At 46.1% G+C, this 26,107-nt stretch overlaps 2 protein-coding genes across 11 annotated transcripts in view; both read right to left on the reverse strand.

The window, feature by feature from the left end:
- The window catches only part of SEC14L5 (SEC14 like lipid binding 5), a 46,135-nt gene extending 35,192 nt beyond the window's left edge, over nucleotides 1–10,943 (reverse strand). The window contains exons 1-3 of one of the 9 annotated variants that reach the window (XM_074841407.1): nucleotides 9,533–9,639; nucleotides 5,989–6,092; nucleotides 3,999–4,074 (exon numbers count right to left, since the gene is read on the reverse strand). In XM_074841407.1, the coding sequence (XP_074697508.1) occupies nucleotides 3,999–4,061 (63 nt within the window). In that variant the 5' untranslated portion in view covers nucleotides 4,062–4,074; nucleotides 5,989–6,092; nucleotides 9,533–9,639. Of the gene's footprint in view, nucleotides 1–3,998; nucleotides 4,075–5,236; nucleotides 5,256–5,988; nucleotides 6,093–8,896; nucleotides 9,064–9,472; nucleotides 9,495–9,532; nucleotides 9,640–10,500; nucleotides 10,520–10,556 lie in introns of those variants that run through there. The other 8 variants (XM_074841409.1, XM_074841408.1, XM_074841404.1 and 5 more) reach the window with 8 other exon arrangements.
- A 4,349-nt stretch (nucleotides 10,944–15,292) lies between these two features.
- LOC141930492 (syntaxin-binding protein 4-like) overlaps nucleotides 15,293–26,107 on the reverse strand; it is a 49,893-nt gene continuing 39,078 nt past the window's right edge. For both annotated transcript variants that reach the window (XM_074841413.1, XM_074841414.1), the window contains exons 13-22: nucleotides 23,643–23,739; nucleotides 22,341–22,468; nucleotides 21,690–21,782; nucleotides 21,215–21,280; nucleotides 20,930–21,118; nucleotides 20,525–20,641; nucleotides 19,303–19,352; nucleotides 18,310–18,440; nucleotides 16,921–16,978; nucleotides 15,293–16,164 (exon numbers count right to left, since the gene is read on the reverse strand). In XM_074841413.1, coding sequence (XP_074697514.1) covers nucleotides 16,068–16,164; nucleotides 16,921–16,978; nucleotides 18,310–18,440; nucleotides 19,303–19,352; nucleotides 20,525–20,641; nucleotides 20,930–21,118; nucleotides 21,215–21,280; nucleotides 21,690–21,782; nucleotides 22,341–22,468; nucleotides 23,643–23,739 — 1,026 coding nt within the window. In that variant the 3' untranslated portion in view covers nucleotides 15,293–16,067. The remainder of the gene's footprint in view (nucleotides 16,165–16,920; nucleotides 16,979–18,309; nucleotides 18,441–19,302; nucleotides 19,353–20,524; nucleotides 20,642–20,929; nucleotides 21,119–21,214; nucleotides 21,281–21,689; nucleotides 21,783–22,340; nucleotides 22,469–23,642; nucleotides 23,740–26,107) is intronic.

Here is a 26,107-nt window from a genome sequence, read left to right on the forward strand (position 1 = left end):
CGTGGCGAGAGGACCAAACAATTGTCAGAAGTGCTGTCAGTAAGTTTCTCGTTTACACCACTACTGCAGCAACTCAAACTATACATCAAGGATGGAAGACCAGGTAAGAGTCCCTGGGGGGTTATTTCAGCCCTGTAGCTTTAGGAACCTTCCTAAGCAAACTTAGTGTATACTATAAAGTATGTTAAAATGGCAGATGTCAGCTACAAGCGTGAAGGGCTTGAGTACACTACTAAAATTAATGGGAACAAAACTCCCTACTACTTTCAAAGCTAGAACTATCTCATCTAGCCTACATTAGCAACAAATAATATTAAATATGCAGTCCCTCTCTTAGCTCCGTTTCCTGTACAGCTATGCATTTTGGACTTGCTCACCCAAATCAAATTCTCATCTCCATACATCAGAGAAGGCTCACAACAATTTACAGAGTAAGTCAACATTCATGAGCTATGGGGCAGAATTAGCTCTCCTTCTGGATTCTTTCCTCATTATAACATTTCAGTAAAAAAGCAACTTTTAGCTTTAAAACCACAACCACCACACAAAGAAAACAAGAAGTATGTTTATACTTGGGGATTTTCTTGGCTGTAAAATAAAATCAAGAGACATCTGCAATCTCAAACCTGCTGATCTACTGAAGAGAAAACAGGATCAGGCCCAGAGAGGCAGGGACAACCCATTTGAGGGAACAGCTCCATTTAAAAGGAGACAAAAAAAAAAAAGAGATAGAATGGGAAGGAAGAACATGACAAGATCACAAAGCGTAACAAACATCAAGGTTCTTTTCAAGTGTAGGGGATAAAGATGTCAGGCACTGGTTATAATTTGAAGAGCATAACATTTCTGATCCTTTAATGTGAGTGCAGATTAGTAACAAAGCAGGTGAAAATGACTACTGTGAATATGGACAGGTGTGGAAAGATAGTCCTTTGTTTAAATCTTTATAGAAGAGAGGACTCCTCTAACAAGAAAAAGAAAAAATTCAGAACTCCTGAATGACCAGGAGAGACTTGGTAAACTGATTTCTTTTTACTTCCTCAGATGCACAGGACTGGCAAAGAGAGCAAGGAGAATGTGGATTTCCTTCCAAGGACTTGGAAGATGTGTCAAATCTACTGCCTGCAAATGCCAGAATGCAAGCTGCAAAAGAATTAGTAAGCAGCAGAGTGTAAATCCATAGACAATTATCCAGACACACACAATAACAAAGGTATTAACAGTAAAAGCACTGGCCCATCTGTCAAGCACACCCATGTGCTGTCTAGAGGATGAGCTGCACACACATGCACTCTGTACAAGTCCAAGAAAGATAAATTGTGTTCCTGATGGCAGGGCTCAACATAAGGCATGGGAAACACTGCGTGCTTGAACAAGGCCAGGAAGCAATGAATCGTTTGCCTCATTTGGCTATGACAACCCTATTTCTCAGATCCTCATATCTGAATGAAGCACACACACTGTTTTCTATAGTGGGGTCCAAACATCCGAGGTTCTGGGGGAAAGATGCTTTTCCTAACAAACATTACTTACCTCATGACATAGCCTGAACAGACCACAAAAGCATGACCCTCCCCACAGATGAGGAACGAAGCACAGGCTGAAGGGTGCATAGAGACCCGTAAAATAAGGAAGTGTCTTGAGGTCACCCATATGACCTCTGCTTTCCTACCATTTACCACAGTATGAGACCTTGGCACTCCAAAGGTTCACACAAAGCGTTTGAGGGGAAAAGATGAAAGCAGCTGAATATCAGGTTCCCAGTGCTGAGGAAGCTGCTGTCAGATTTATGTTGAAGCAGATTAACAGCAATGCCACGTGCTGAGGAGCAAAACAGCTTCACTGTACGCCCACTCTCCCTGCAAAACTTCCAGCAACTGACAGCTAGCACCTGACAGCTCTGTGAAATCTGCACTGCCTCCACATAAATTGAAGACTCCATCTGAACATATCAAATGCGATAACAAAGCCTGCATCCAACTCTGCCTGCACGGACTGCCACTAGATTGAAACACTACTTTATAATGCCAGTCTTCATAATAAAGCAGATCCTGCTGTGAACACATGATTTTCACAGGACAGAGTGGGACTAAGAGGTCTATATTCAGCTCCCTACTCCACTACACAGTCCTTTGAGTGACCCTGGGCAAGTAACTTGATCTTCATAAGAAAGAGGACTAATAACTTTGCTAAGGTAATGGGAACTGGAGTTTGCTGAACAACTAAAGGATGACATTTACAATCTCAGCACTGAAATCCCAGGGAATTTTAAGCTCTGTTGTGCTGAAAAACTGAAAGCAAATAAGACTAAACCACTTGAAAAATAAACCCATCAAACCCTGGCCTTTAGGCATTCTGCTAACAAGCTTACAAAGGATTTGTCTAGAGGCAGCCCTCCTATATTAGCAGCTGATCTACTGACAGGCATCTGGTGTTAGGTTTATCCTGCTAATATAGACAACAGGAATGTGGAGAGGTATGCATAGAGCAAAAACCACCAGTATCTTTATAACAAGTACTAGAATACTTGAACTACATAACAAGTATTAGAATAACTCATACAGAATGCACTGAGAGAACAAAGAACATGGCCAGAAAAGTTTCACTACCACAAACATCAGCACCAAACTGGTTGGGGCACTTCTACAGCATGTTACTGGCTTAGCTGTTAACAGACATGGCAGATCTGGATAAGACTAGAAAAAAACAAAAGCGAGGAGGGGGCAAATCTGGGAGGAAGCCCAACTGTCCGAAACCAATTGTTCATTTTGATGATCGGAGAGCGTCAAAGTGAACAGCAACCACTTTCAGCTGAGGAACTGCTGCTACCTTTGGGGTTCATTATTCACACTTAGGACCAAACAAAGAATCTCTCCCCGCAGTTTTAACTATTGAAATAGAAGACTGGAAGCAGTTTTGGATAAAACAAATCTTATGACACTTATTTCCCAGGAATCTAGAAGAGGCAACATTGTCAAGAGGAATGTAATGTATTACGTCAGGCTCTCCCTTCCACTCATGGGAACGATGTCAGCTACCTGAAATGGCTATAGCTTTCCATCTTCATTCTTGATCTTGAATAGACTAAAGAAAACTGGTGTCCTTGTTCAGCAGGAAAGAGAGACAACAGAGAAAGCAGCAGACTAAAAGTGGCAAATACTAGGTTTTGGGGATCCCTACAGTAGACTGAAATGCCCAACAGATTACAAAACAAAGCCTTGCAAGGGTCGATAAGCAAGCATCTCGGATAAACGCCCAAATGTTCGGTGCTGCCCTTGAAATGCAAACAGCAAACCTTTCAGGAAGATATTTGACTCACACCTTGAAGAGCCGTGACAAAGTCCAGAATGTCACAAATGTCTTTAAACTCTACTTAAAGAAACTGCCATGGTCCCATTAGCTTTCTGCATCACCAGCAAAACAACTTCAGTTACAGCCCTCAAGCCCCTTGTGAAAAATCACAAAGTTTGGAGAGAGATCTCCCAACATTTCAACCACAGAGTGAACAGGGAAGAATATGGAAGAATTTTTCCAAAGATTTTTAGCTTTTAACCAAATCAAAAAGCTCAGTATGATTTAGAATCAAGTTCTAGATACAGACATCCTACAATACTGATTGGGATCATATCTGGAGAGATTCTAAACTGAATGACATTTGGTGATAAGTCAAAGATGGTGTCTGGCCACAAACTGACCCTGCCTACCTGAATGTCACAATTTTTTTCCTTCCTTGTGAAGGAGTAATTACAAACGGTTGGGTTTTTCCCCCTCTAATGACTAATTAACTCTCTTAAAAATACTGAGATGTTGATTCTAATTTTTCACAGAAAATTGAAGAAAGGACAAAAAGATAATGAGCGCTAAACCTCTGTTCCTGCAACGTACTCATAAGGTTGCCACAAAGACATGCTAACCAAAACCGCAGTCCCCCACCTCCCACTGGCCTAAGGTTGCAGCCCTTAGCAGCTGGAGAAGTAAAAGTGCTGAGTATTACTCACTGCCATGACGAGCTCAAAAGGATATTTGTAGACTCGAACTGGGGACTGGTATTTCTGCACCATTTTTCCTACACACCTGTAATAGAAAGAAATTGGAACATTTTAGATCCCTTACACCAAACACCGCAATACATTCTAGCAATTTTCACAAACAGACCTTACTAAAGCCTTGACTCTTCTCACAAATAGAGAGCAGGAGACATATTAGGTAGAATATCTTGCCCAGCATCGCTTAGCAAGTCAGTGGCAGAGACAGAACAAAAGGCAGGTCTCTGCAGTCCAAGTCCAGTGCTGCATCCCACACACAGTAGTGTCCTTTGCTGCCTCCCAACACTACTGCAGTAAATTCAACTTATTGCTCCCACAAAACTCATGATAATTAAAGCACAAGACAGATGTAGAGCCAGAATCAATTGTACACTGGAGAAGTAGCCTTGCAAAACTTAAAAGGGTGATTCTGCCCTCTATCCCCCTTTTCTGCATTACATTTGTAATCATTATGCAAAATCCCCCTTGTTGAAAGCTTCCACAGCTTCCCATAGCTTGGTGTTTTAAATGCTTTTGTGCATGAAGTAGCACTCGGTCGTTTCAACCCACTAAAATAAAGGAAAAGGAAACAGCATGCTTAAAGAACATGCCTGACACTAAGCTAGCAATCACATCCCACTGACTGGATGCCCACTGCTTCCAGCTGAACTAAGGAAATAACTGCATGCAATGGGAACAATTCAGTTCTCAGCATTTCATTTCTCCTAGCCACCTCTCACTGTTCTCATCAGGATTCCTCCCTCAGACTCTTGCTGGGGTTTTAACCCTCAAATATGCATCAATAACCAGCATCTCAAGGAAGTACATAAACCATTAAAAAGCTTATTAGGCTGCTTTCTGCAATTCCTTTAGGTTCCTTTATATCGCTCCTATTAATACCATCGACGAACATCAGAAACACAAAAGACTGGACGGCTGGATTGAGACACTATGCTGATTCCACCCCACTCAAATTCCACTGCTAAGCAGACACAGCCCTCGGCAACATGACGCAGTGTAGCACTGAACTCAACAGTCAGAGCATTAAGACAACTTATCCCTGACATTTTAAGCCCAAAAATGGAAGTGAAACATGAATTAGAAGGCAAACGGCAATAGATTCTCCCTCAGAAAAACTGCTGCAAAATGTCATTACACAGTAAAATCTAAGCAAGGTAGAGAGGAAAAAGGCTTTTTAAAAGTTTGAGTACCTGAGAACAGGGAATGTTTGTAGAGGAAGGGTCTCGCAATTGCACAGTTACTCTGCAGAGGATCACGTTACCCAAGCAGCAATGTTCAAGACTTGCTGGACCTCTAGGAGTCTTACTGGTACTAAAAGCCAGTCCACGCAGAAAGAATGCATCAGCAGAGCATCCAACTCAAACTGAAGTGAGCAGAGTGGGGACAAGCAAACACCCAGGAAGCCCAGGCAGCTATCACATATCAGATACCCGAGCCAAGAGGCATGGGGCACCTTGTAACGCAACGCTGTAATATGATTATGCAAGTGTGATACCTAGGCTGTACAGGAACCTTCTGAGTAAGTGCAAATATAGCAAGAGAAGCCTCGTCAGATGTATTTAGCTGTGATCCTGCTCCCCGTCCTGACCCCGCCTGCTAAACCAGGAATTCCTGCACCTCTGGAGGAAGGGGTCAGGTACCTCCACAGGAGGACATCTCAGGACAGATCACTTGGTCTAGAATCACCCACAGCCCAGAAATGAAGTCACCAGCACCAGAACAACAGGATGGCACAAGCTGTAGTTCAACAGCCTTAACCATGCTGCTCGGACAGATCTGTTGCTCCCTAGCAGCTGCAATACGTGATTACCACAGGTGTACTGCCCTGTACTTGTCTAGTTGAGGGAAGTTCGAGAAAAAGAGCCAGTGACTATTATACCCATGGGAAGCTGTGGAAGACAGACAGCTGATAACTCATACCTGCCCTAGAAACCTTTCATACCTTGGGGAAAGTGCAGTGGCAGACCTTCTAGGCCCTCTCCTCAAAACAGAGCTGTGAGACAGACATTCTGCTTCTCAGAGCAAGAGGGACTCCAGCTATAATTCCTGAAAAGAAAACCAGAAAAGGCAGTGAAAGGTAGTTACTTATTGCACACAGATACAGATGGACAATTAGCACTGATAATGGCATAAGATTTCCAGGTGTTACCACTGGGCAGCTGGGCCATATTAGCTCAAGAGATGCATCCTCACAGGGCTTTAGAACCAAAAAATCAGACATGTTTTTAAAGTCATCTCATGTATTCCACTCAAATTATGAACAGATATGTTCAACCACCTCATAAAGAAAACCGGAAAGAAACCACACAACTACAGAATATGCCTGCTCCTTAAACATCCATCATACCACTCCAGCCTCTACAGTGGCCCAGGCTACCTGCTCTACTTTGTATTTGCATCTGGCTAAAAGCACATATTAGGAAACAGAGCTCAGCTGAAGACCAGTGACTCACTAAACCGCAGCTTGATCACTTCAAAACCCCAATCCACAGCAAGAGGCAGACCTGTAGCCATTCACTGGTTAATACCAGGGAAGAACATGATTTTCGCTGGCCAAGCCTAGTGCAGTTCCTAAAAATTGAGAGGCTGGAGCTGCCAATGCAATTAAGCAATATATCTAGCTAATAATCACTTTAGCCATCCCAATTACATATTAAAAGTGTTTCAATTATCGCACACCTGAATACAGGCTACCGCATTTCGCAAAACATCCCGTGACACACTGACAGCAGTGCCAACAGCACGGAGGCTCAACAGCCTGCAGCTCCCTGCAGAGTCCAGCTGGCCTGCGTACCCCCTTTTGCTGCAGCCCATACAGCAATTCACAGATGAACCCAAACCCTAGAAGGCAGAGAGTTAATTATAAACTTGAGATAGACCAGCTGGCACTGTACCAGCGGAAGGAGGGCATGGAAGGGAACATAAAATGGAAGGATATGAACCAGTGATGGCACGTGCATTTCCCTGCTGCAACTCTGGTAGCATTTCAGAGAAATGGTGACTTCCTAACAAGAAGTAGTGTACACAGAGCATGCAAAGCTACCACTACATATTAGCTGAGCTTGAATACTGTGAGGGCTCCCATGAGGAATACACATCACCACACACAGCGCGAAGGGAAGAGAGACAGTGATATTAACTATATGTTTCCATTTTATTTAGAATCATCCACTATATACCTGAGGGATTTTCCATATGCTTAACTTTTATTCTACTATTTGTAGCAGAGGCTTACTTGACAGAATACAGCCAGATGGTTGGAAATCAGAAATTGAGTTGATATATTAAATATACATAAAGCCCTGAACCAAAGCCTCCAACCCCTGCTTCTCATCCAGGCTAGTACAAACTCATCCAGCACTTTCCACATTAGAGCTGCCTGTTGGATGGTGAAACACGGCAGCAAGTGACTTTATTATCTTCTTCCACCCGTGGTGGCTTCTTTTCAGCCGGAAGAGAACAACTGAGCAATTTTTTTGTTTTGTTTTTGACAAAGAACTGATGAAAATAGCAGAATTCCAGACTTCCTCAAATACTATTACAAATGTGAAAGCCAGCTGCGGCACCCAGCTAAGTTGGTATTTCCAGTTAGAAAAAAGGGGACTCAGCGTGGCTATAGTCTTTCCTCCCCCCTTCTAGAGTAAGGTGCATGACATCTCCTCTGCCTGAAATGTCTTTCACTTAGGTAGACGTTGACACAGTAGCTGATGTTTTATACACATAATAAGATGGTACCAAGCTGTAGGATATTTAGTAGAGCTCCTTCACATAAGAACTTGAGAACAATTCTTTCGTAGCTTGGTAGAAGGAAGCCTCAAAGTGGAACGGTGCCAGCATAAGCCTTTACTATCTTTTAGAAGCAGACATCTTCTCAGGCAGGACTTCATCTTATCCCCTGAGAAACACCCATGGTGCAGGGGTGAAGCAGCACGGAGGGCTGCAAGCCAGCACACTGCTGTGGAGCCTGGCCACCCCTCTGTACACCTTGCAGAGGTGCCTGGCGTCCTGTTGCGGATTATAATCAAAGACAAACAACACAAACATTCAAACCACAACATTCACACATTCTTTACACCACAATAAGGAGCAGTATCTTTGGTTGAGAGGGGAAAAAGAAGGAACAGTGTACAGCATTCTGCTCTCAAAGCTTATAAAGCTAGCAGTTTCTTCTGTGTATGTATCAAAACATGCCTAATACTTCCACACCTTTGTCTCATAAATTCATTTGCTCACCAAAGAACCACCAGTGACCTTTAACACACAGCCACATACTAAATCCCTGGTATTTGCCAACCTGCAGCAGTAGCTAAGCTGTCTTGAAGGAAAGCACCTCATTCCTCGCCTTGCTACTCCGTAGGAAGTCATACTACACCATTTTATCCGTAGTTGGGATCTGTCAGTGCTAGGTTAACGGTTGGACTAGATGATCTTCAAGGTCCTTTCCAACCGAGATGATTCTGTGATCATAGTCCAATACTCAAGTTCAGCTTAAGAATGGAGACATGCTTCAGCTTAACACACAAGAGTAGGTCCAGTCAGCACATCACTTGACAGCGCAACAAAGCACCAGCACAAAATTGCTTCAGCTTGCCCCAAGTAAAGCTCGCAGTCATGTTTCCTCTGAACACAAACAGGTATGCTGTACGCAGGCACACCACCAGCACAATCAGACAGGCAGTGCTATCCACACAACCCCCTTCTCACTACCCGCTAGCCGATTTTACTACTTGGAGGAGTTAAACCAAGTGACCCAGAGAACAGCACATGCTTGGTTTAACCCTGCCCTAAAGCCAGTGGGGTTTTATATAGAAGCTGACCCAAATACACTGATACATTTAGTAGCAACTTACCAGAGTCAGCCTTTGAGTTTACAAATACTTCCGGGCCAGTTTTGGGGGGTTTTTGGTTTTTAAAACTTTAAGAGCAGGAGCTCGGCAGAGGCAGAGCCGCTCCCGGGAGCGCTGCCAGCCGCGGGGCTGGCGCTCGCACACAAAAGGAGCCGGGAACCCCTCGCTGCTCCCGCCACGCCGCGGGGGCGCCCGCTCCGAACCGAGCCCCCGCCAGCCAGAGGAGAGCCGGCGCTTACCCAACTTCCTCCCAGCCGGACAGAAACCAGCCAACTTTAAAACCGCTTATCTTAAGTAAGCCTGAAGCGGTCCTCGGCCAGCCGGAGCCCGCCGCTCACCGCCACTCGGGCTCTCACCCGCTCCCTCCCTAATCTCCGCAGGATTATGACCAAAATTGCCCCTCAGCTTCCCCTTCGCTGCACGGATAACGGCTCCCGGCACCCCCACGCACCGGTCCCCCCGCACCCCGCCACCGCCCGAAGGGCCCGGGCGCCCAGCGAGCCACGGCGGCCGCCCCTCAGCCCCCCGCGCCGCGGCCAGCCTCGCGCCCCCTCCCTCACACGGCCGCCCCTGAGGTACCCCCGGAGAACGGCGCCCAGGGCGGCCTCCTCCCTCCTTCCCGCTCTCGCGTCTCCTCACCGGAGCCCGGCCGGGCCCATCGCCGATCGCGGCGGACCCCGGCTACGCTGCGCTACGCCGCCGCCGCCGGCTCCACGCGCCGCTTCAACTGCCGCGCGCGCCGGCCCCGCCCCGCCCCGCCCCGGCCCGGCCCGGCCCGGCCCGCGCGGCGCCGCCGAGCGCTGTCCATTGTGCTGCGGAGGGGGCGGCGGGGGCAGGGGGCGGTGGGCGGCTGTGGCCCCGCCCCCGCGCACGTGCGCCGCCCGCCGCCATGTCGCGACGCTGAGGGCGCGGCCGGGCCCCCCGGTGGCCTCGGCGAAGCGGGGCGGGTCCCCGCGGGGCTGGGCCCGGCGGAGCGCGGCGAGGCCGCCGCAGGGGTTTTACCACAGGATTTACCACAGGGTTTCCCGCTCCGTGTCCGTTAGGCGGCTGCTGTGGGCCTGGCACTGCAGGCCAGACCCGGGTAACTCATAATGAGGAGAAAGCTTTAATTTCAGACTTACCTGCCGTAAAAGAGGGCGTGTGCGTGGAGATGAGCTCATGGCTGAGCTTCCCAGACCGGCACCAGCCCTTGAGGAGGAGGAACTGGCTCCGGGTCTGGGCTGGAGGAGGCAGAGCCACAGCTCCCAAACGACACGACCCCGCTCGTCATGGGCTGGACCAGGCCTTCACGAGCTGCCCCGCTGCGACGCCTGCTCACCTCAGTCCTTAAACTCCTATTGTCACATTGTGTGGAGGTTTGATTTATTATGTGACTTACTACACAGCTACAAACTCACACTTAAAGCAAATGTTCCTGTAATCACAGAATCACAGAATTGTCTAGGTTGGAAAAGACCTTGAAGATCATCCAGTCCAACCATCAACCCAACACTGACAGTTCCCAACTACACCATAGCCCTCAGCGCTAATTCAATTCTCCTGACAAGGTAAGAGGTGATCATCCAGCTAAGCTATGTTGAGGAGGACGCTGGGGTGCATTAACTCACCTCTCGGCCTTTTTCGCTCCTAGCATCTTTGAAAATTTGTATGCTGTTTCACAAACCTTGGGGGAGGTTCACCTGCCCAGAGCACATGGTGAGAATGGGCTCTGTTCATCAAACCATCAGGCTGTAGCAGATAGTTGTCACCATCCGGTGAGGGGCCTTGAGGACATGGCTCTCCTGGAGGAAAAGACGCCCATGCTGCAACCACTTTGGGGTGGAAGAGACAGCTGCTGAGCAGGCGCATGGTCCTGTGGCAGGAGGAGCATGTGGCACCAAGAAGTGGTGGAGGAGAGGGATGTGGGAGACCAGCCTGGGAATGTTTTGCACCTTCAAAGCTTCCTTTCAGGATCTCCCTAGGGACCAGCTGCCACTTTGCATGATGTTATTGAAAAACATCTCACTCGCGTTTACTGCTGCTTTTTCTTTTCCTGTCTCCTTATCACTTCTAGCATCCTTTTATCTGGGCAGGCATTTCAGGAAGCTGTGGTCCTATTTCTGATCAGCAATATTTCCTGAAATGTTTTGCTATCTCAAACCGAGGAGACCAGCCTGACACTGCTCTGTAAGCAACGAACCCAGAGAGCCATCAAATGTCAAAGCACTCAAGGCTGCAGCCTGCAGAGTCAGAGCAGGCAGCTTTTCCTAGAGACCTTCGCAGAACAGTCAGGCAGCGAAAGCCACAAAGTTATTCAAGACCTGCAACATCTATGTTCACTTTATAAATAAATGCTGTCTTTCCCATTCAGAAAGCAACTTGATTTTCAGAGAAATGGTATTTCTCTCCCATTCCTTGATCACTGTTAAATTTGCTCAGAGAAAACAGAAGAAAAAAGAAAGTACTGTTTCCATCCTCTTGCTGCAAAACTTACACTAGTCCATTACTACATTGTGGCCTAATAGCAGCAGTTCTAGTCATAAAAGCTGGTCAAGATTTGGGCAAGTAACATCCTATCCTTTCTCTGCCGGGCAGCCCTGACTAATTCCCATTTTCCAACATATATTTTCTCCTGCCACCAAAAGGTCACCTTGGCATTTTCCAGCGTTGGTAGGCTACCTTTTCCCCTGACACAGAGCCAGCTCTTCCCAGGCACTCCCAAGGGCCGTGAAGTCTCTTGCTATCCTTCCACCTACAAGGCCTGGGTGCTTGCCTCAAGGGCTGGCATTCAGCCCTCAGTATTTCTCGTGGGAGCTGCTCAGGAAGAAGTTCTCACCCCATAGCAGCCCAGCCCAGGAACTCCTGCCAGTCTCTGCAGTTAGAAAGGAGAACGTCTGCCAGGAAGGATGTCTGGTCTAGAGATACCATTCAGCCTCCACTTCTGCCATTACCAAGGGCTTTTCGCTGCAAACTCTCTCTTCCTCTCAACTTTCATGCCTCATCTGTGGGCATAAATTTGAAAAACTCAACAGAAATTCAAGTGAGCTGGTGCATCACGTGCAGAAAAGAACTTGTAGGGATTGTTCATGGTATTGTTATTCCTATTTACCTTATTATGAAAGCAGCTGACCTCTGAAGAAGCTGCGGAGGATGTTTGTGGCAACACTGTAGTCAGTGAGGCCAGAAAATTCTGTCGTCTCTCTTGGAGGTGCCGGGGTAGACTCAGCCCTGCACCGGAGAGAGATCATGGTGTAGCAGAAAGGCAGCATCACGCAGCCAGCCCAGCCCTTTCTGCATCGTCACACTAAGGTGCTTTCCAGCCCTCTTTCACACGTGTTCAACAACCCTTAGAAAATCAGCATTGTTTAAACATTAAAGAGTCTCTTTAAAAATTCAGCAGCAAAGTTCACCTGCTTTTTAGAGCTATATTTAAAGCAGTGTGGAAGTGTATTTCCACTGTCTAGAACTGGGCTTCAGTCCAGCCCGTGTCACTGAGTGGAGCTGGGAGAAAGAGGAGGCTCTGCAGCCTCCAGCGATGGAACAGGCATGTCAGTCTACTCCACAGCAGTGGTCAGGGCTAGCTTTCACCTCTTCTACCTCTACATCTCTGTAGAGAAACCTTTTAGCACTTAACCTAGCTCTGTTTCATTCAGGCCAAGCAAAAGTTGGATCTGTTGTTTTGCGAGCCAGCTAAAGTTAAAATATTGAAGCTTTCTTCACTGAAAACGCAGATCAGCAGTACCTCATACCACACCATTCACCAGATCCTTTTGTGCCAGAAGGTTGCACCCCATATCCTATGGGTCCCTAGGGCTTTGCCTTCCCCATGCCGCTCAGAGAAGCAGATACTGTCAGTCCCAGTTTTTCTGGTGCAAAACTGAGATGAAATGTGCTGCCCAAGGTCACACAGTGAGATGGCAGAGATCACTGGCAGAGACGAAACTGGAGATCTAATGAGCTCTAGTCCAGCACATTTACAGCAGATTCAGTTACCTTACCCATCAGACTGCAGATAAACAGTGTGCTAATGGCTCTCTGCTACATTCACCTTTCAAGATAATGCCTAGGTGGCTACTTGCCCAACCTTCCCTTTTTCTGAGGCAGTTAAAATAGTTAGATAGTCATATCTTGGTTTGTTTTATTTAGTTAGGGAGAGAGGTCTCCCAACCTCTGACCCACCAACAATTAAGAATTGAATTTCTGCTTTGCATAAGAAAAATACAAAATAAAACCATCACATCAGTGATATTTAACCCCCAAATCTTCCAGGTCAACAGCTGATCATGCTGATGCTCTTTAAATGCATCGTTATGATTTTATACACATGCAGGGTGTTGAACATGGTCTATTATGTCCATTTATGGGCACTGTTTGCATTTTCTCCGGTGCCTCGTAGAATACTTGCCATTTTCCATCTTATCCACTCGGGAAGATATGATACCACACAGGACTCATTTTTATCAGAAATACCTCTCCTTTTCCTCATTTCTGTTCAGTCATACTGGGACCTTCTTAGCAGCTACAGCATGTTGTGAGAGCAGTACATCTCCACCACCTTACTAGCAAGCTATAATATTGCAAATGAAGACAGACTCTCTGCAAGAGTGCTAGACAGGCCCTGCGTAAATAAAATGAATCCTGTTTAAATGACTTAATCTGTGACTTCTCTTTCTGTGCTGTTTGTAGCTCTGTGAGGAGACGTCAGCCTGTGACTTGCTGAGTTCTGCCTAGTTCTACTTGCCTGGGAGTAAAGCATGACACAGGTTTGTTATTCTGGGTCACCGAAATCAACATCACCTCCAGGAGCACAACTCTCATCGTATCTTAGCTTTCAACATTTCTCTGAAAAGGCAGCAGTTAGTAACAACGCTATTAATAGAGAACAGTAAGTTTTCTGTGCTTGAAGCAAAGGCAAAAGAACATGATAAATTCAAAGAAAATAAAGGAAACCAGCTAAGAAATAAGACTGCTTTGGAAAGCACACAGTGCTTGATCCTTGCTTGATGCAAGGATCTCCAGTGGCTGATAGGAACCTGGAGGATTTCTTTTCCAAAAAGGTTGCCAGTAAGCTGAGAGTACAAAACTGTCTGGGCTTTTTATAAGGTTAATATCTTCACAGCTCTTTTGCTAGCAGCCAGCTCAGGATACACAGAATACAGCAGCCCTGGGTCAGCATTTCGCTGTTTCCATCCTTTGCCATGAGTTGCCATGAACTGCACAATGTTTGTGCTTTGTCAGGCTTGTCTCATCCAAGCCCTCACCCGCTGTGATACTTTATACAAAATCTTCTTTCTTGGGACATTCAAATACAAATCACTTGACTATGGAAGCAGCATCAAGTATATTCTCTTTCAGAACACGTAACTGATCCCCGCTCGGACAGGACTGGTCTGTGTCCTTCCAGCACTCAGGGGGGTGGAGTTCAATACTCACATTTTGAGAAAATTCCATGATTCTTGGAGCTGGTACCAGAACTCCTGTTGACTTCCACAAGATTAAAGTTTCGTCTAAATAGTTTTGTTTTCCCCATAACTTGTCCCTTTTCTACTAGGTTTCTCAAGTGCCATTGGGTGTATGTAATGACACAGTACAGCTGAAGACCTGCTACTGCCCAATCTCTTGTGTGTGCTCTTCCCTGGCAAGTGTGGTGAGCAGTGGCTGGAGACACGTCCCTAGGATGCATCCTCCAGCCAAACGCTTTTGAATACACACTGCTATGCTAACCCCAGGGAAACTGGAGACGTTTTTCCAGAGACAGCGCAGACCGAACTGGTGAGACTGGATTTTGCTCAGTGCATCTCTTACCTGTCTTCTTGCAGCTTTGCCCTGTCTATATAACACACGAGATGAGAACAAAGCCATAGGGCTAAACCCACAAGTAACACCAGTATTTACTATTGTTCCATCGAAGCAGAGAGCACTGGGGAACAAGCTATTAACCATAGGGTATCCCAAGATTAATATTGTTTTAAAGTATCTCCTTCCTGGGAATATTCCTTGTGAGTGATCCAAAGAATTATGTTTCCTGTTAAAAGAACTCCTTTAATTTCTATTCTGAGGCATGCATTCAAAAGGTTTAATTTACCCTGAGCTATGAAATTAAGCTTAACCAAAATTTCAGACTGGTTATTTATATGACTGTGAAGTTCCACCACAGAGTTACTGTTTTAGCAGAGCAGTGATATCTTCAAGTACAGTAGATACTGGTGAGGGTCATGATTTTTCCTAAGCCTTTATTTTAGGCTATAAAGGATCCATGTGCTTTGAACCCCCACAAAGGAGATTGGAAGTAATTGTAACAATTCTGTGTAAAAGCCAGAATGCACCCCATTTTCCTGTGGCTTCTCAATGCATCTTGCAGGGTCTTTGTCTCAGAGATGCTGAACACAGCAACTGCAATCATAACCCAGAAAGCAGATGCCTTGTGAGCAGTGTTTCCATTTTATTTTCCAGACCTTGTGCTCGTCTTGGATCTCTAGCCCATTCATTGCTCTCCACATACCATCTTGCATCACGTGTATCTAATTTCCAAGTGACACCGCGGGCCTTTATTGAAATATGTTCATTATGTCCTCTCTTGCGTTCCAGGGAGTGCTTGGTGTTCAGCAATACATTGTCACCAGTCGCATACAACCTCTGCACTCTGTCCAACAACTACCTGAGATGGTGCTTTCCATTTCAAGCATTGCAGCTGGGATAAGCTATACAAAAAGAATAAAAAGAGAAGTACCTATCCCAAGACAGCTAGGACACTACAGATTAAGCTGCTTTCATTACAGTCACTAAACATACTTTGGTTTTTCAGATGAAATACCAAAAGGAACCTGTTGGAGACCCCTGAGTCCCTTGAGTACGTTCATGCTCCTCATACTACCCAGAATACAAGCTCTAAAAGGCTGCCAGTGAAATCCAGGCCCTTGTAGCCTCTTGAGAATATTTTTTCTGTAAAGCTACAAAACCATGAGCAAATAGCCTTGTATGATAACTCAGAGGTAGACGCGCAGGGGACGTTCCTGATAAAGTCTTGGGTAGTTCGGAAGAATTAGTCTCGTGTTAGAAAGCTTGTTTCTCAGTCTATTTTGCCTAGAAGCTGAAGCACCCGTGGTGTGTCCTTCCCATCTCCCAGCACAGCAGCAGCTGTGTTATGGACAGTTGCAGTCTGGAGCACGAGCAAGCCATGGGAGATTTAGGTAGGCTACTTAGGCAGTTCATTGGTTGGGCTTGGGGGCTGCAGCTGATCGCTCTTGGTCTGGCTTGCAGGAGGGGGCCATGTGGTCTTCTGATGAAGATGGCTGAAAATGAGAAATATGTTTTATATAGTTTAGGAGAAGGACATGAAGACAACACTGATTATTTAGGAAAAAAAAAGAGGAGGCCATGGATTGTACTGGCCATCTGTTTTGTCTGAAAATGCTTTTCATAACCTTGAAATCATGGTTTGCAAATGTCTGCTTTACCTAACTAAAAAATGGTCCTGGCAGATCTTAATGTTGAGTTAAGGTGATCAGCTAAGACAGTGGTAGTCTCAAAGTGCCCTCTCAGCAGATATCTTTAGGACACAGCTTTGTTAAATATAAGTAATTTAAGAGGTTTTAGGGAAGTTCTTAAGATACTGAAGGCCCAAACAAAGCTGTGTTGTCCTGCTCTCCTTGACTGGGACTTCACAGCATCTTGAGACCACAACATAAAAGATTAACCCATTCAGTGATGCTTTTGCCCTTACTCAGAACTCACAGTGGTCTATCAAAATGCCAGCTAGACAAGCCATGGAACCGTAAATTCCCATCTGGCCTGAAGGAAAAAGAACATTTTAGAAAACAAAAGAGAGATCCAGGAATTCACACCGTACTTCATGGTGCAGGGCAGGAAGTCTCTTGCTGTCTAGGAAGGGACATATTTCTCTGACATGGCCATCTGGAGGCCTCTACTAGATTATCTGGTTAAAAGTTGTCAAGCAAAAATTTTGATTAAAAAACCCAACAAAACAGACAGGAGTTTTTAGTATGCATATTGTCAAAATTACAGACCACAGCAGTTTTGACACCTACTCCTTGTAATTTGGAATTCCTTCAGCAGGCAGGCACTGGTCCCTGTCACATGGAAAAGCTGCAAATGTAAGCACACGGCCAAGTATAAGTGAAGGGTTAGAAAACATGCCCAATGCAAGTAGCACTGTTACATTATGATAATGCACATTTAAATGATGCAGGGACTCTGAAAATGCTGACACGCTCATATATCAGAGGTGCTCCTTAAAGGCTACAATTATTTTCCTTGTGTCTTGTGCTTTGAGACAAAGACAATGCTGGACCATGGCCATGTTTAGTTGGTGAAGAGCATCAAAGAGTGAAGACTGGCCACCTATTTGGGGCTGTGTGCTCACTTGATCTTGACACAGTGAGATCAGAAACTCTCCTTTTGCATGGAAGGAGACAAGCAGGGCCAAATAACTGCTGCCAAGAAATGTTTATGGCTCATGGATGAAGCTCAGAGTCTCAGACTGAGAAAGTTAATTCAGACTCTCATGGAGCTAGATGCCTTTTCTCTGATTTTCTCTCATCCACAGACATGCGAGGGGAAGGGAATCTAGGCTGATTTGGATGCCAAGGAAACAGGGAGATTACTATTCCCCTCTTCTCAGCATTGCTGTAGTCATACCTGGATGATGTAACAAAGGTTTGGATCCCTGGTTCAAAGCTATTGAGAAACTGGACAGGGTCCAGCAAAGGGAGGCCTAGGGCTCTTAACCTGCAAGGAGACGCTAGGGAGGGCTGAGGGAGCTGGGCTTGTTTAGCCTGGCAAAGAGGAGGCTGAGAGGCAATCTCGCAGCATCCACTCCTACTTCAAGGGCAATTAGAAAGGTGTTGGAGCCAAGCTCTTCTTGGCAGTGGCAGACAACATAACTGGGGGCAGTGGCCACATATTGCACCTGGGGGAGATCAGACTGGATGCTGGGAAAGTCAGCATCATCACAGAGCATAATGCAGCACGGGAACACATTATCCAGGGGGGGCTGTGGATCTCCATCCTGGGAGGCTGCAAGCACAGCAGATATGATCAAGTGTGATGGTCCTACCTGGAGCAGAAGATTTGACTCCTGACCTCCAGCAGACCCTTTCAGCCAGAATTTCTACAATTCCGTGAAACCATCCTCCTGCCTGTTAGTTTTTTTTCCCTGGATAAACGCCTTTCCTCTGGCCCTGGGCACAAGTCACACCCTTGGACTCCTTACACTTCGAGTCTGCATTTCAGATCCAAAGATGAGTCACATGGATACACGGAGGGCAATTACATCTCAGTTAGCATGAGAGAATCAGTATGGGAGGCTTAACTGGTATGGCAAAAAATATGGAAGGTGGTAGAAACTGTAAATTACACTAACAGATATCCTTGAGACTTGTTTGGATTCAGGTTCCTCCAGTTAATTTAGTCCTTACCATCCTTGTTGGAGAGGATTGGCGCTAACAGTTCTTTAGCTTCTGATAGCAAAAGGTCAACAACATCTGAAGATGGAAGAGATGAATCTGAGACCGCGTCTGTTTTATCCTCTTCTGTTTCACTGTTGACTCTTATAAATATGGAAAGTGCCATCAATACTTCTATCATAAGAATGGTCATTGAAAATCTCGGCCAGGCTCTTGTGAGGGATATTCTATATAAATTCTGTGTATTCAGGGAGGATTGTGTCTTGATCGCTCAGCAGCACAGGAGACTCTCTTTTAGACATGCATTGTTGTGTTACAGGCAGATATCAAAGTATTTTTTAGAATTTCTCAGAAACATTTTTCCTTCATTATACTACAAGTAACCATCTTGAAAACTTAAAAATTGTTTTCAATCATTCATAAAAAATGGCTTTTTTAAAGGGGCTGGTCATTACCAATGGGACAGTGACCTTTCAGCAATTTAATCAATTAAAAGCACACATAGAGTTGTGTTACATTTTTTTCCAAGTGATAGGAGATAGGTTCAGGTTGAAGGGAAGTCTGGCAGCCTGAACTCTATTTCTGCAGCCATTCATGCAGTTGAGAGTCATGCCAGCTCTTTGCTTACACTCTGTCAGTTACTGTAACTGCTAATAATAAAGCACATGGTCTTAAAGCAAAAAACTGGCTTATGTTAGGCAAAGCAGGTGTGTCAAAACTCTGCTTCTTTGAAACGACCTGCTTAGGGTCTCTGCTAACAAGAATAACTTAAGCAGAGGAGTATTTCACCTACTCACTCCCCAAAAAAGTCTGAATGGAGGCCAACCCCACCAAGTCCCAATCCACCAGCAGACTCCAGATCATCTTTCCCCAATAGTTTCACTTCCAAAGCGACAGTATGTTTAGAAACTCTGGGTAGGTTGCGTGTGAATCACCTTCCCCTGAGAAAGGTCAGAAATGGACATTTCACGTTCCTGTTCAAGATTCTCAGAAGCCATCTCCTACCTTTTCTCATCAGGTAAATGACTGGGTGTGCTCAGGACCTTGTGGACGTTCTGCCATGCAACACAAAAAAAAAAAAAAAAAAAGTTTCAAACTTGTAGGAATTAATAATTCCTGAGAACAAACCCCATGGGTTTTTCCTGGTGATCAGATTTATTATGACAGTAATCAGCTTCTGCTTATTCATTGCCCTTGAAGCGAATATCTCAAGGCCTTTTGCAACTCAAGCAACATTCACAGCCTATGCAAATATACAGCCACATCTAAATTACGCATTTTAATACCAACACTAAAATATATGAAATGCAACATAAAAATACTCTTCCAAAGAACATCACTACTAGCAATTCCTGGTTTCTGGACTGTACCTGCATGCGTAAGCTCTCATTACCATGCACAGTTAGTGAATTCTCAAACATTACTGAGGGATGCATAAAAAAGGAAGACAGTGGTCAAAATCCTGTGATGTTTGACTCTGGGGCCAAGTCAAATCCATTTCCAAAGTCCAGCTCCAAACCACAAAGGCACCAGCACGTAGTGCTGCAGGTCTAGAGGCATTTTAATTCTTCCTTCTCTGAAGCAGAGGATGCAGCATCTATGCCTCCTTGTGCTCCACTAGTGATTTCAGGAGCTCTTGGGACAGTCTACTAGTAGCTGGAGCAGATATACTGAGTACTAGTGATGCTGTGCTGGCCAGTTTACTAGTGACACAAGCTTGTACTCCCGATACAGGTAGTGAAGTGGAAGACCAGTCAATTAAAAGACTAAGACTGTGTGCAATTTTGGAGGAAATCTGGTGGAAAAAAGCACTGGAAGAGCAAAACCACTCTTTGAGTTCACATTTGTTGTGTAGAGAAGCAACCGTCCAGTTATACAAAGTTATACAAAGGGAAAGTTAAACCACAGGATTTCTACCATCATGTCCAACAGAGTTCCTGGAGCAGCCTCAGCCAGAGCATCACGGGGGGAGCAGTGAGCCAGGGATAGCAGAGCCACCAGGCAAACCTGCACCGCCGTGTTTACATGGCTCTTCAGTATGTGATTGTACACGGGTTCATTCCCTAGTTTCTCCTAACCAACAGACAGTGCCTTGTTAGGATGAGATAGATCAAACCCCAACAAACTCTTGCTTAAGGACCAGGAAGTTATTTGGACTTGCAAAATCACCCTTAAGGTAAGAGGCCACAGTGATGCCACCAGCACCAGGAGCGGTTCAGCACTTCACCTGCACAAACAGGAGCAGTTTCCTATTGCAGATCTCCAGGCGCTTCCGTGACACTTCTGATTTTCGTAACTGGCCATCAGCCAGGGACAACTGTCTTTTTAGTTCCAGGATGTCCTCCTGAGACAGGGCCAGAGGAAAGAAGAGAAAGGTGATGATGATGCTCCAGCCTGGGCTTTTGGAAACACCAATTTATGACATTTGCTACAAGCAGAAAGCCACTGTCCTTTTGGAATGGACAGTGGAAATTATATAGATTATAACAGAGACCCTGAGACCATGTGGTCATACACAACAAATGATGTATGTGCTATGTTCATTTTTCCTTTGTAAATAGAAGGAGGGAAACTCACAGCAGAAGGGTCAGGAGGGTTGTGGGTTTTTTCCCAGGCTGAGGGGTTGCATTACCTCTATTTCAGAGACATGTTTTGCTTTCTTCCCCGCCAGCTGCATCTTCAGTTCTGCAATTTCAGCTTCCAGCAAATGGATCACTTCCTCGTAGTCCTGCTCCGCACTGTGAGCCTGTCTCTGCACGACCTTTGCCATCTGCAGCTTGCTGTGCAGTGTCCGGTTCTCGGAGAGGAACCCCAGTGCTTTCTGGAAGCAATGAGAAGTTCTGGTGAATGCACCACGTCCCCCTCAGCCGCCAACCACCAAAACCACCCCAAGGCCCCCAGCAATCTTTTCACTAACCTGGTTCAGTCTCTGAAGCTCATCTTCCATTGACTTCTTGCTGTTCTCCACCTCTTTCAGGAGAGACTGTGGAAAGTATTTTCACCAGATTAGAGGCAACAAGCGATAGGGCATTCTCTAGAAGATGCCCTGGTCTGGTAGCCCCTACCCACCAGAATAATATTTTACAGAAGCAGTCGTGTGCACTCTCCATGTTCATGAGTGAGACACATTTTTGTATTTTTAAATACATTTACTCACTGCTAAAAAGTGACTGCATACTTTCAGTGCAAATAAGTTTGCATTTGAGGAGGAGAGAGAGAAAAAGGCAATTAAGGAGAGCCAAGGATGAGTCTCCTTTTTAACGAGGAACATGCAGAATGCAAACTGGTGACTTCTTAAGAGGGACAGGCTACGCTATTACCCTCGCGTACGACTACAGCGAGCTACAGCAGAAGACACCAGCCAAGAAAACCGCTCAGAGGAGAGGCTCCACCTTTAGCCTTCGGACTTCTTGCCGCAGATCCATCATTTCCAGTTGCAGCTGCTCCAGCTCCTCATTGCCATTACAGCTCAGAGAGTCGAAGGTCTGCAAGGCAGAGGGACAGACAGCATCATGCACTGCTTGGGCTTTACCAAAAGCACGGGGCTATATGGCAGGCATCTTGTTTTCCATACCCAGAATAGCGATGAGTCAAAATCACTTTGAAAAAGAGTCAGCATTTTTATGCAACAGATCAAAAGGCACATTAAATAATTCAACTGCAGGGTTTTTTTTCACCCCACAGCATTTCACTCTCTGATCCCTGACATAGCTGGAAGAGCTGTGCTACAGTGAATTTTCATTTCGTGAGCCAGGTGAAATTAGTTGGAATTGATTAATTATGGCTAATGTCACTTCTGCATCATTGCTAGGCTGCTTCCTTCATATCATCCTGTAGATATTGTTATTTCCTTTTTAAAAATGAGAAGTTTGAGGTCTTTTATAGAATTTCCTATAATTGAAATGATTAATGCATAGTTCTCTTCTCTTTATAACTGTAGAACAACCATAAAATGGTAATTTAGCTTTTCCCGTCTCAGAATTTCATGGATTTCACGTAGAAGATTAATGGATTCAATGTAGAAGAGCGTTGGACTGACTGACCGGAGAGTGAAAAGCCGATGTATCCAGCAAACTGGCCACTTCGTGCTGCGTGAAGAGCATGGAGTGGGAATCCAGACCAGCCTCATCCAGCTCCTCCTGCATCAGATCCCGGAGTGCTTGGAGAAGGTCTGCGAGAAAGAATTAGTTTTTAACAGGCTAAAAGAGGAAAGCACTGTGTGTTAGGAGAAAATGCCACCAATTTGGGGGACATCCACTGACTGCCAAGCAGAGCAGGTTTGGAGATGCCAGTCTTCTCTAACACTTCTGAGTTCTTTGGCAATCCCATCAAGCTTAAATAAGTTGTTGACAATCTACCAGACCCTTGCTTCTTATCCAGTTGAAAAAAGTTAAACTTCTAAAAACCAAAACACCCAGATATTTTCACAGCAGGGTAGTCATGATTGTGGTTCTCAGAATTTTAGAACTTTAAGCCAAAACCACATTTCTCTGACAAAAGGCACATGCCTGCCTGCTGGCATTTCTCATGATGCTGATTTAAACAAAAAACAACTCAATGACTTCAGCACTTAGAAAAGGTGTTAAATTGACAAGTCTGAAAATCCAGATTTGTTTTGCTTTTGGTTATGGCGGAAAGCACGGAGTGAGGGTCTGTGTGGGACAGATGGGAGCCCGCGCAGTGGAGGGGAGGTGACATCGGGGTCCCAGCCTCTCCTGTCCTCAGCCCAGGGCTGCAGCAGGAACTGGAGCCTTTACCGCAAGAGCAGCAATTTGCTGCCAGTACATTTACCAAATAAATACCCCTAATCATCCTTATTTCTATTGCCACAAACTATGAAGCCAGTTGCTTGTAGGAGAGGCACACAGTTCTGTATCCCATTGCTCGCTCTGCACAAAAAAATCTGTCCAAGAGGCGTTGTGCTTTGCAAGCCTGTTCTGTCTGGTGGGGACATTGCTGCTGGTGGGGACATTGCTGACGGCTTTGAATTTTTGCGAAAAAACTTCTGGGGAGCAGACCCTGTGGGCCAGATACACGCTGCCAGGTCACAGAAAGCAGAGCAGGCTTTTATTTTCTGCATGTCCTCTGGTCAGCTCTTGCATGGCAAGCTGGGGGCTAAGGAAAGTGAGCCCTTGCACCGACTTTCTTATATTTTCATTTACATATGCTTCTACCAAACACCTTCTTTTGTATTTGTGACTGTTCTTAGCTGTTTTGAGGCTACATCGACAGCCAGCCAGGTATCTTACCTGCCACCTTTCAGCAGATGCCTCACTCCTTTGTCAGCCTCCAGCAAAGCTACACAAAAATGGAAAACCCCATCACACACAGAGCTGCCCGCTCACCTCCATAGGCCACTGTCCCCTGTGAGTCTGTGGTCAAGCTTTGCCGTAACTGCCTCTTCTTCTCCTCGGTCACATCCAGACCAAGATACTGCAGAACCTTGAGCAGAAACAATGAGCCTTTGAAAAGAAAAATACTGGAAAAGCAACTCTTTGAAGTAGGTGCTGGGAAGACACTTGGTGCTGGGTTTTCTCCTGGAAGTGACTCTCCAGGCAGCATCTCCTAAAGGAGCAGGCTTGGGCTGGATTTCCAGTCTCCTTTCCTACACATGTACAGAAATGTCTGTTCCTGAAGACAGGGACATGTTCACGTCCCTTCAAGAACATTTTATACAGACTGCAAGCAGATTTGCAGCTATGACAAACTGTCAGGAGCTTTATCAAAAGCCGGTGGAGCTGTAGCAAGGCCCAGCTGCCAAGAGCTCAGCCTCTCCTCTTTCTCCTACTGCCCAGGAACTGCGTTTGGAACCGAGAAGATAAAAGCTATTCATAGAGTATTTCCTGTGGCAACAGGAGACATTCAAACATTTCGCTTCTTCATTGCGCCTTTTGCTCTCTCATTATGCCTGATGCCATGTCTTCTACTGATATTTATCAATTCAACCCCAGGGCACCACACAGAAGCAGATAAACCTGTGCAAGCCCCACTTCACTGCTGGCGGCAGCAAGTCAAAGCTTTTAAAAGACAAAGTTAAGCTCAGCAGACTCTGGGAAAGAGCCCAAGTTAAACACTCCCCTGTCCCAGGCTGCACCCACAGCTCCTGCTCCTGCATGAACAGCACCTCCCGCATGGTCCCCTGGAAAGGGGCTGGAGATGAGTCCTTGCTCACGTTTCTGATATCTGCAAGCCCATGGGACCCATCTGCTCTCACGGGCTGCATGCAAGACCCATTTGAGTCCCACCTCCCTCTCCTCTGCCTGTGCAAGGCAGTGCTGCCAGCTCCTGGGCTTCGGGATGCCCCGGTCTGCAGATGTTTGGCATCTGGTGAGGGCCACCCCAAAGCCACCTCCGCTGTGTGCTGGTTGGTGTGCATCTCCTGGCTGCACTGCTGCAGCTGCCTGCTCATACCACTGGCTTTTAAAAGGGAAAGCCAAGCGTCCCCACTCCTCTCACCAAAGAAGAGCTGCTTTTATACCCATGACGAACAGAGGTCTCTGCAAAAATGCAATCCTAAATCCTGCTTTAGGAGAATTAGGCAGGCTCGGAAGAAAAGTCCCTGTTTCCGTGCTGCCCTCCCGGGAGGCGGGAGGAGCCAGCGGGTGAGCGCTGCCTCTGCCGTCGGGTGGCAGCAGATGCTCGTTGCATCGGGGCGTCCTTGGCGTCCCCCCGGCCCTGCAGAAGAGGTGCATTCCCACGCTCCCCCCTCAACTGCCTGCAGTACCCGGGGGGGGGAGGACATGCACCCCAAAACCAACCACGGACCCCAGGGGCACTCAGCCCTTCACCGGGGTCTCGGCGAGCAAATGGGCAGCTCCACTCTCTGCCCTTTGATGGTGCCCTTGGAATTTATTATCCATAAAATGATGAAAGGAGCAGCGGTTCTGGCTGCATCCTCGGTGAGATAGCTCATATTTCAGCCTTCCCTCACCCACACCAGGTCACCCCAGCAGCGACAGCAGCACCAGAAAGTTTGGAGCGCAGCTGCCTGCACCTACCTGAGTCAAACGCATTATGTCCAAGGGAAGTGCAACTGCCGGGAGGAGACTTCTGGAGCTCCCCAGAGCATTGAGAAATAACCAAGATGAGTTTATTAAACACCAAGGTGTGTTTAAATGCCCCTTTGGAAACAATCAGGATGTTTCACTATGCCCTCTTCTGCCTTTTTACCTTCAGAGTCTGGACACAACCTCCAGCAAACTCAGCCGAAGAGTTGAGACCCTTTTTTGCTTTTCCAGACTTGACAATAAATACAGTTTGGTGGCAGACTCTGGTGCCTCTGTCTCAAAAATCAGATTAATTAACTGTAGCACGTGAGTGGTGTGATGCTAATAAGGCAACGTTCTGAGCACTGCAGCTGGCTCTGCGCTCCACATCGCCTGGGCTATTGCTATTCCCAACACAGCCTGATCGGTATCCTAGAGAGGTGAAGGGGAATTAGGCTGGAGCAGGCTGTTCAGTGGAGGATGGGGTACGTATAGATTAGAGCACTGATCAAGTGCTATAGCTCTATTCTGTGAAAACAGGCAGGCTGGTTCTCTTTGACTATATCTGTTCAGGTTTGCATTTTTTAATCCCTCCAAAAAACAAGTGACATAGTGACCCCCAGGCTAGTACCTGGCCTGGTCCTCACATGCCTGAGTGCTGAAAGGTCTCGATCAGTTCTTTCACAGAAAAGCAATAGAAGGAGACCATTCACATAACCTTACTGTCTTTGCCAATAATGTGGCAGCTGGAAGCAAGGAGTTATCACGCCAATTGACCTTTTTCTGCATAATGCACCCTGGGAGAGGGCTGAGAGGAGACCTCG

Source organism: Strix aluco, chromosome 15 (assembly GCF_031877795.1).
Source record: "Strix aluco isolate bStrAlu1 chromosome 15, bStrAlu1.hap1, whole genome shotgun sequence".
Lineage (NCBI taxonomy): Eukaryota > Metazoa > Chordata > Aves > Strigiformes > Strigidae > Strix > Strix aluco.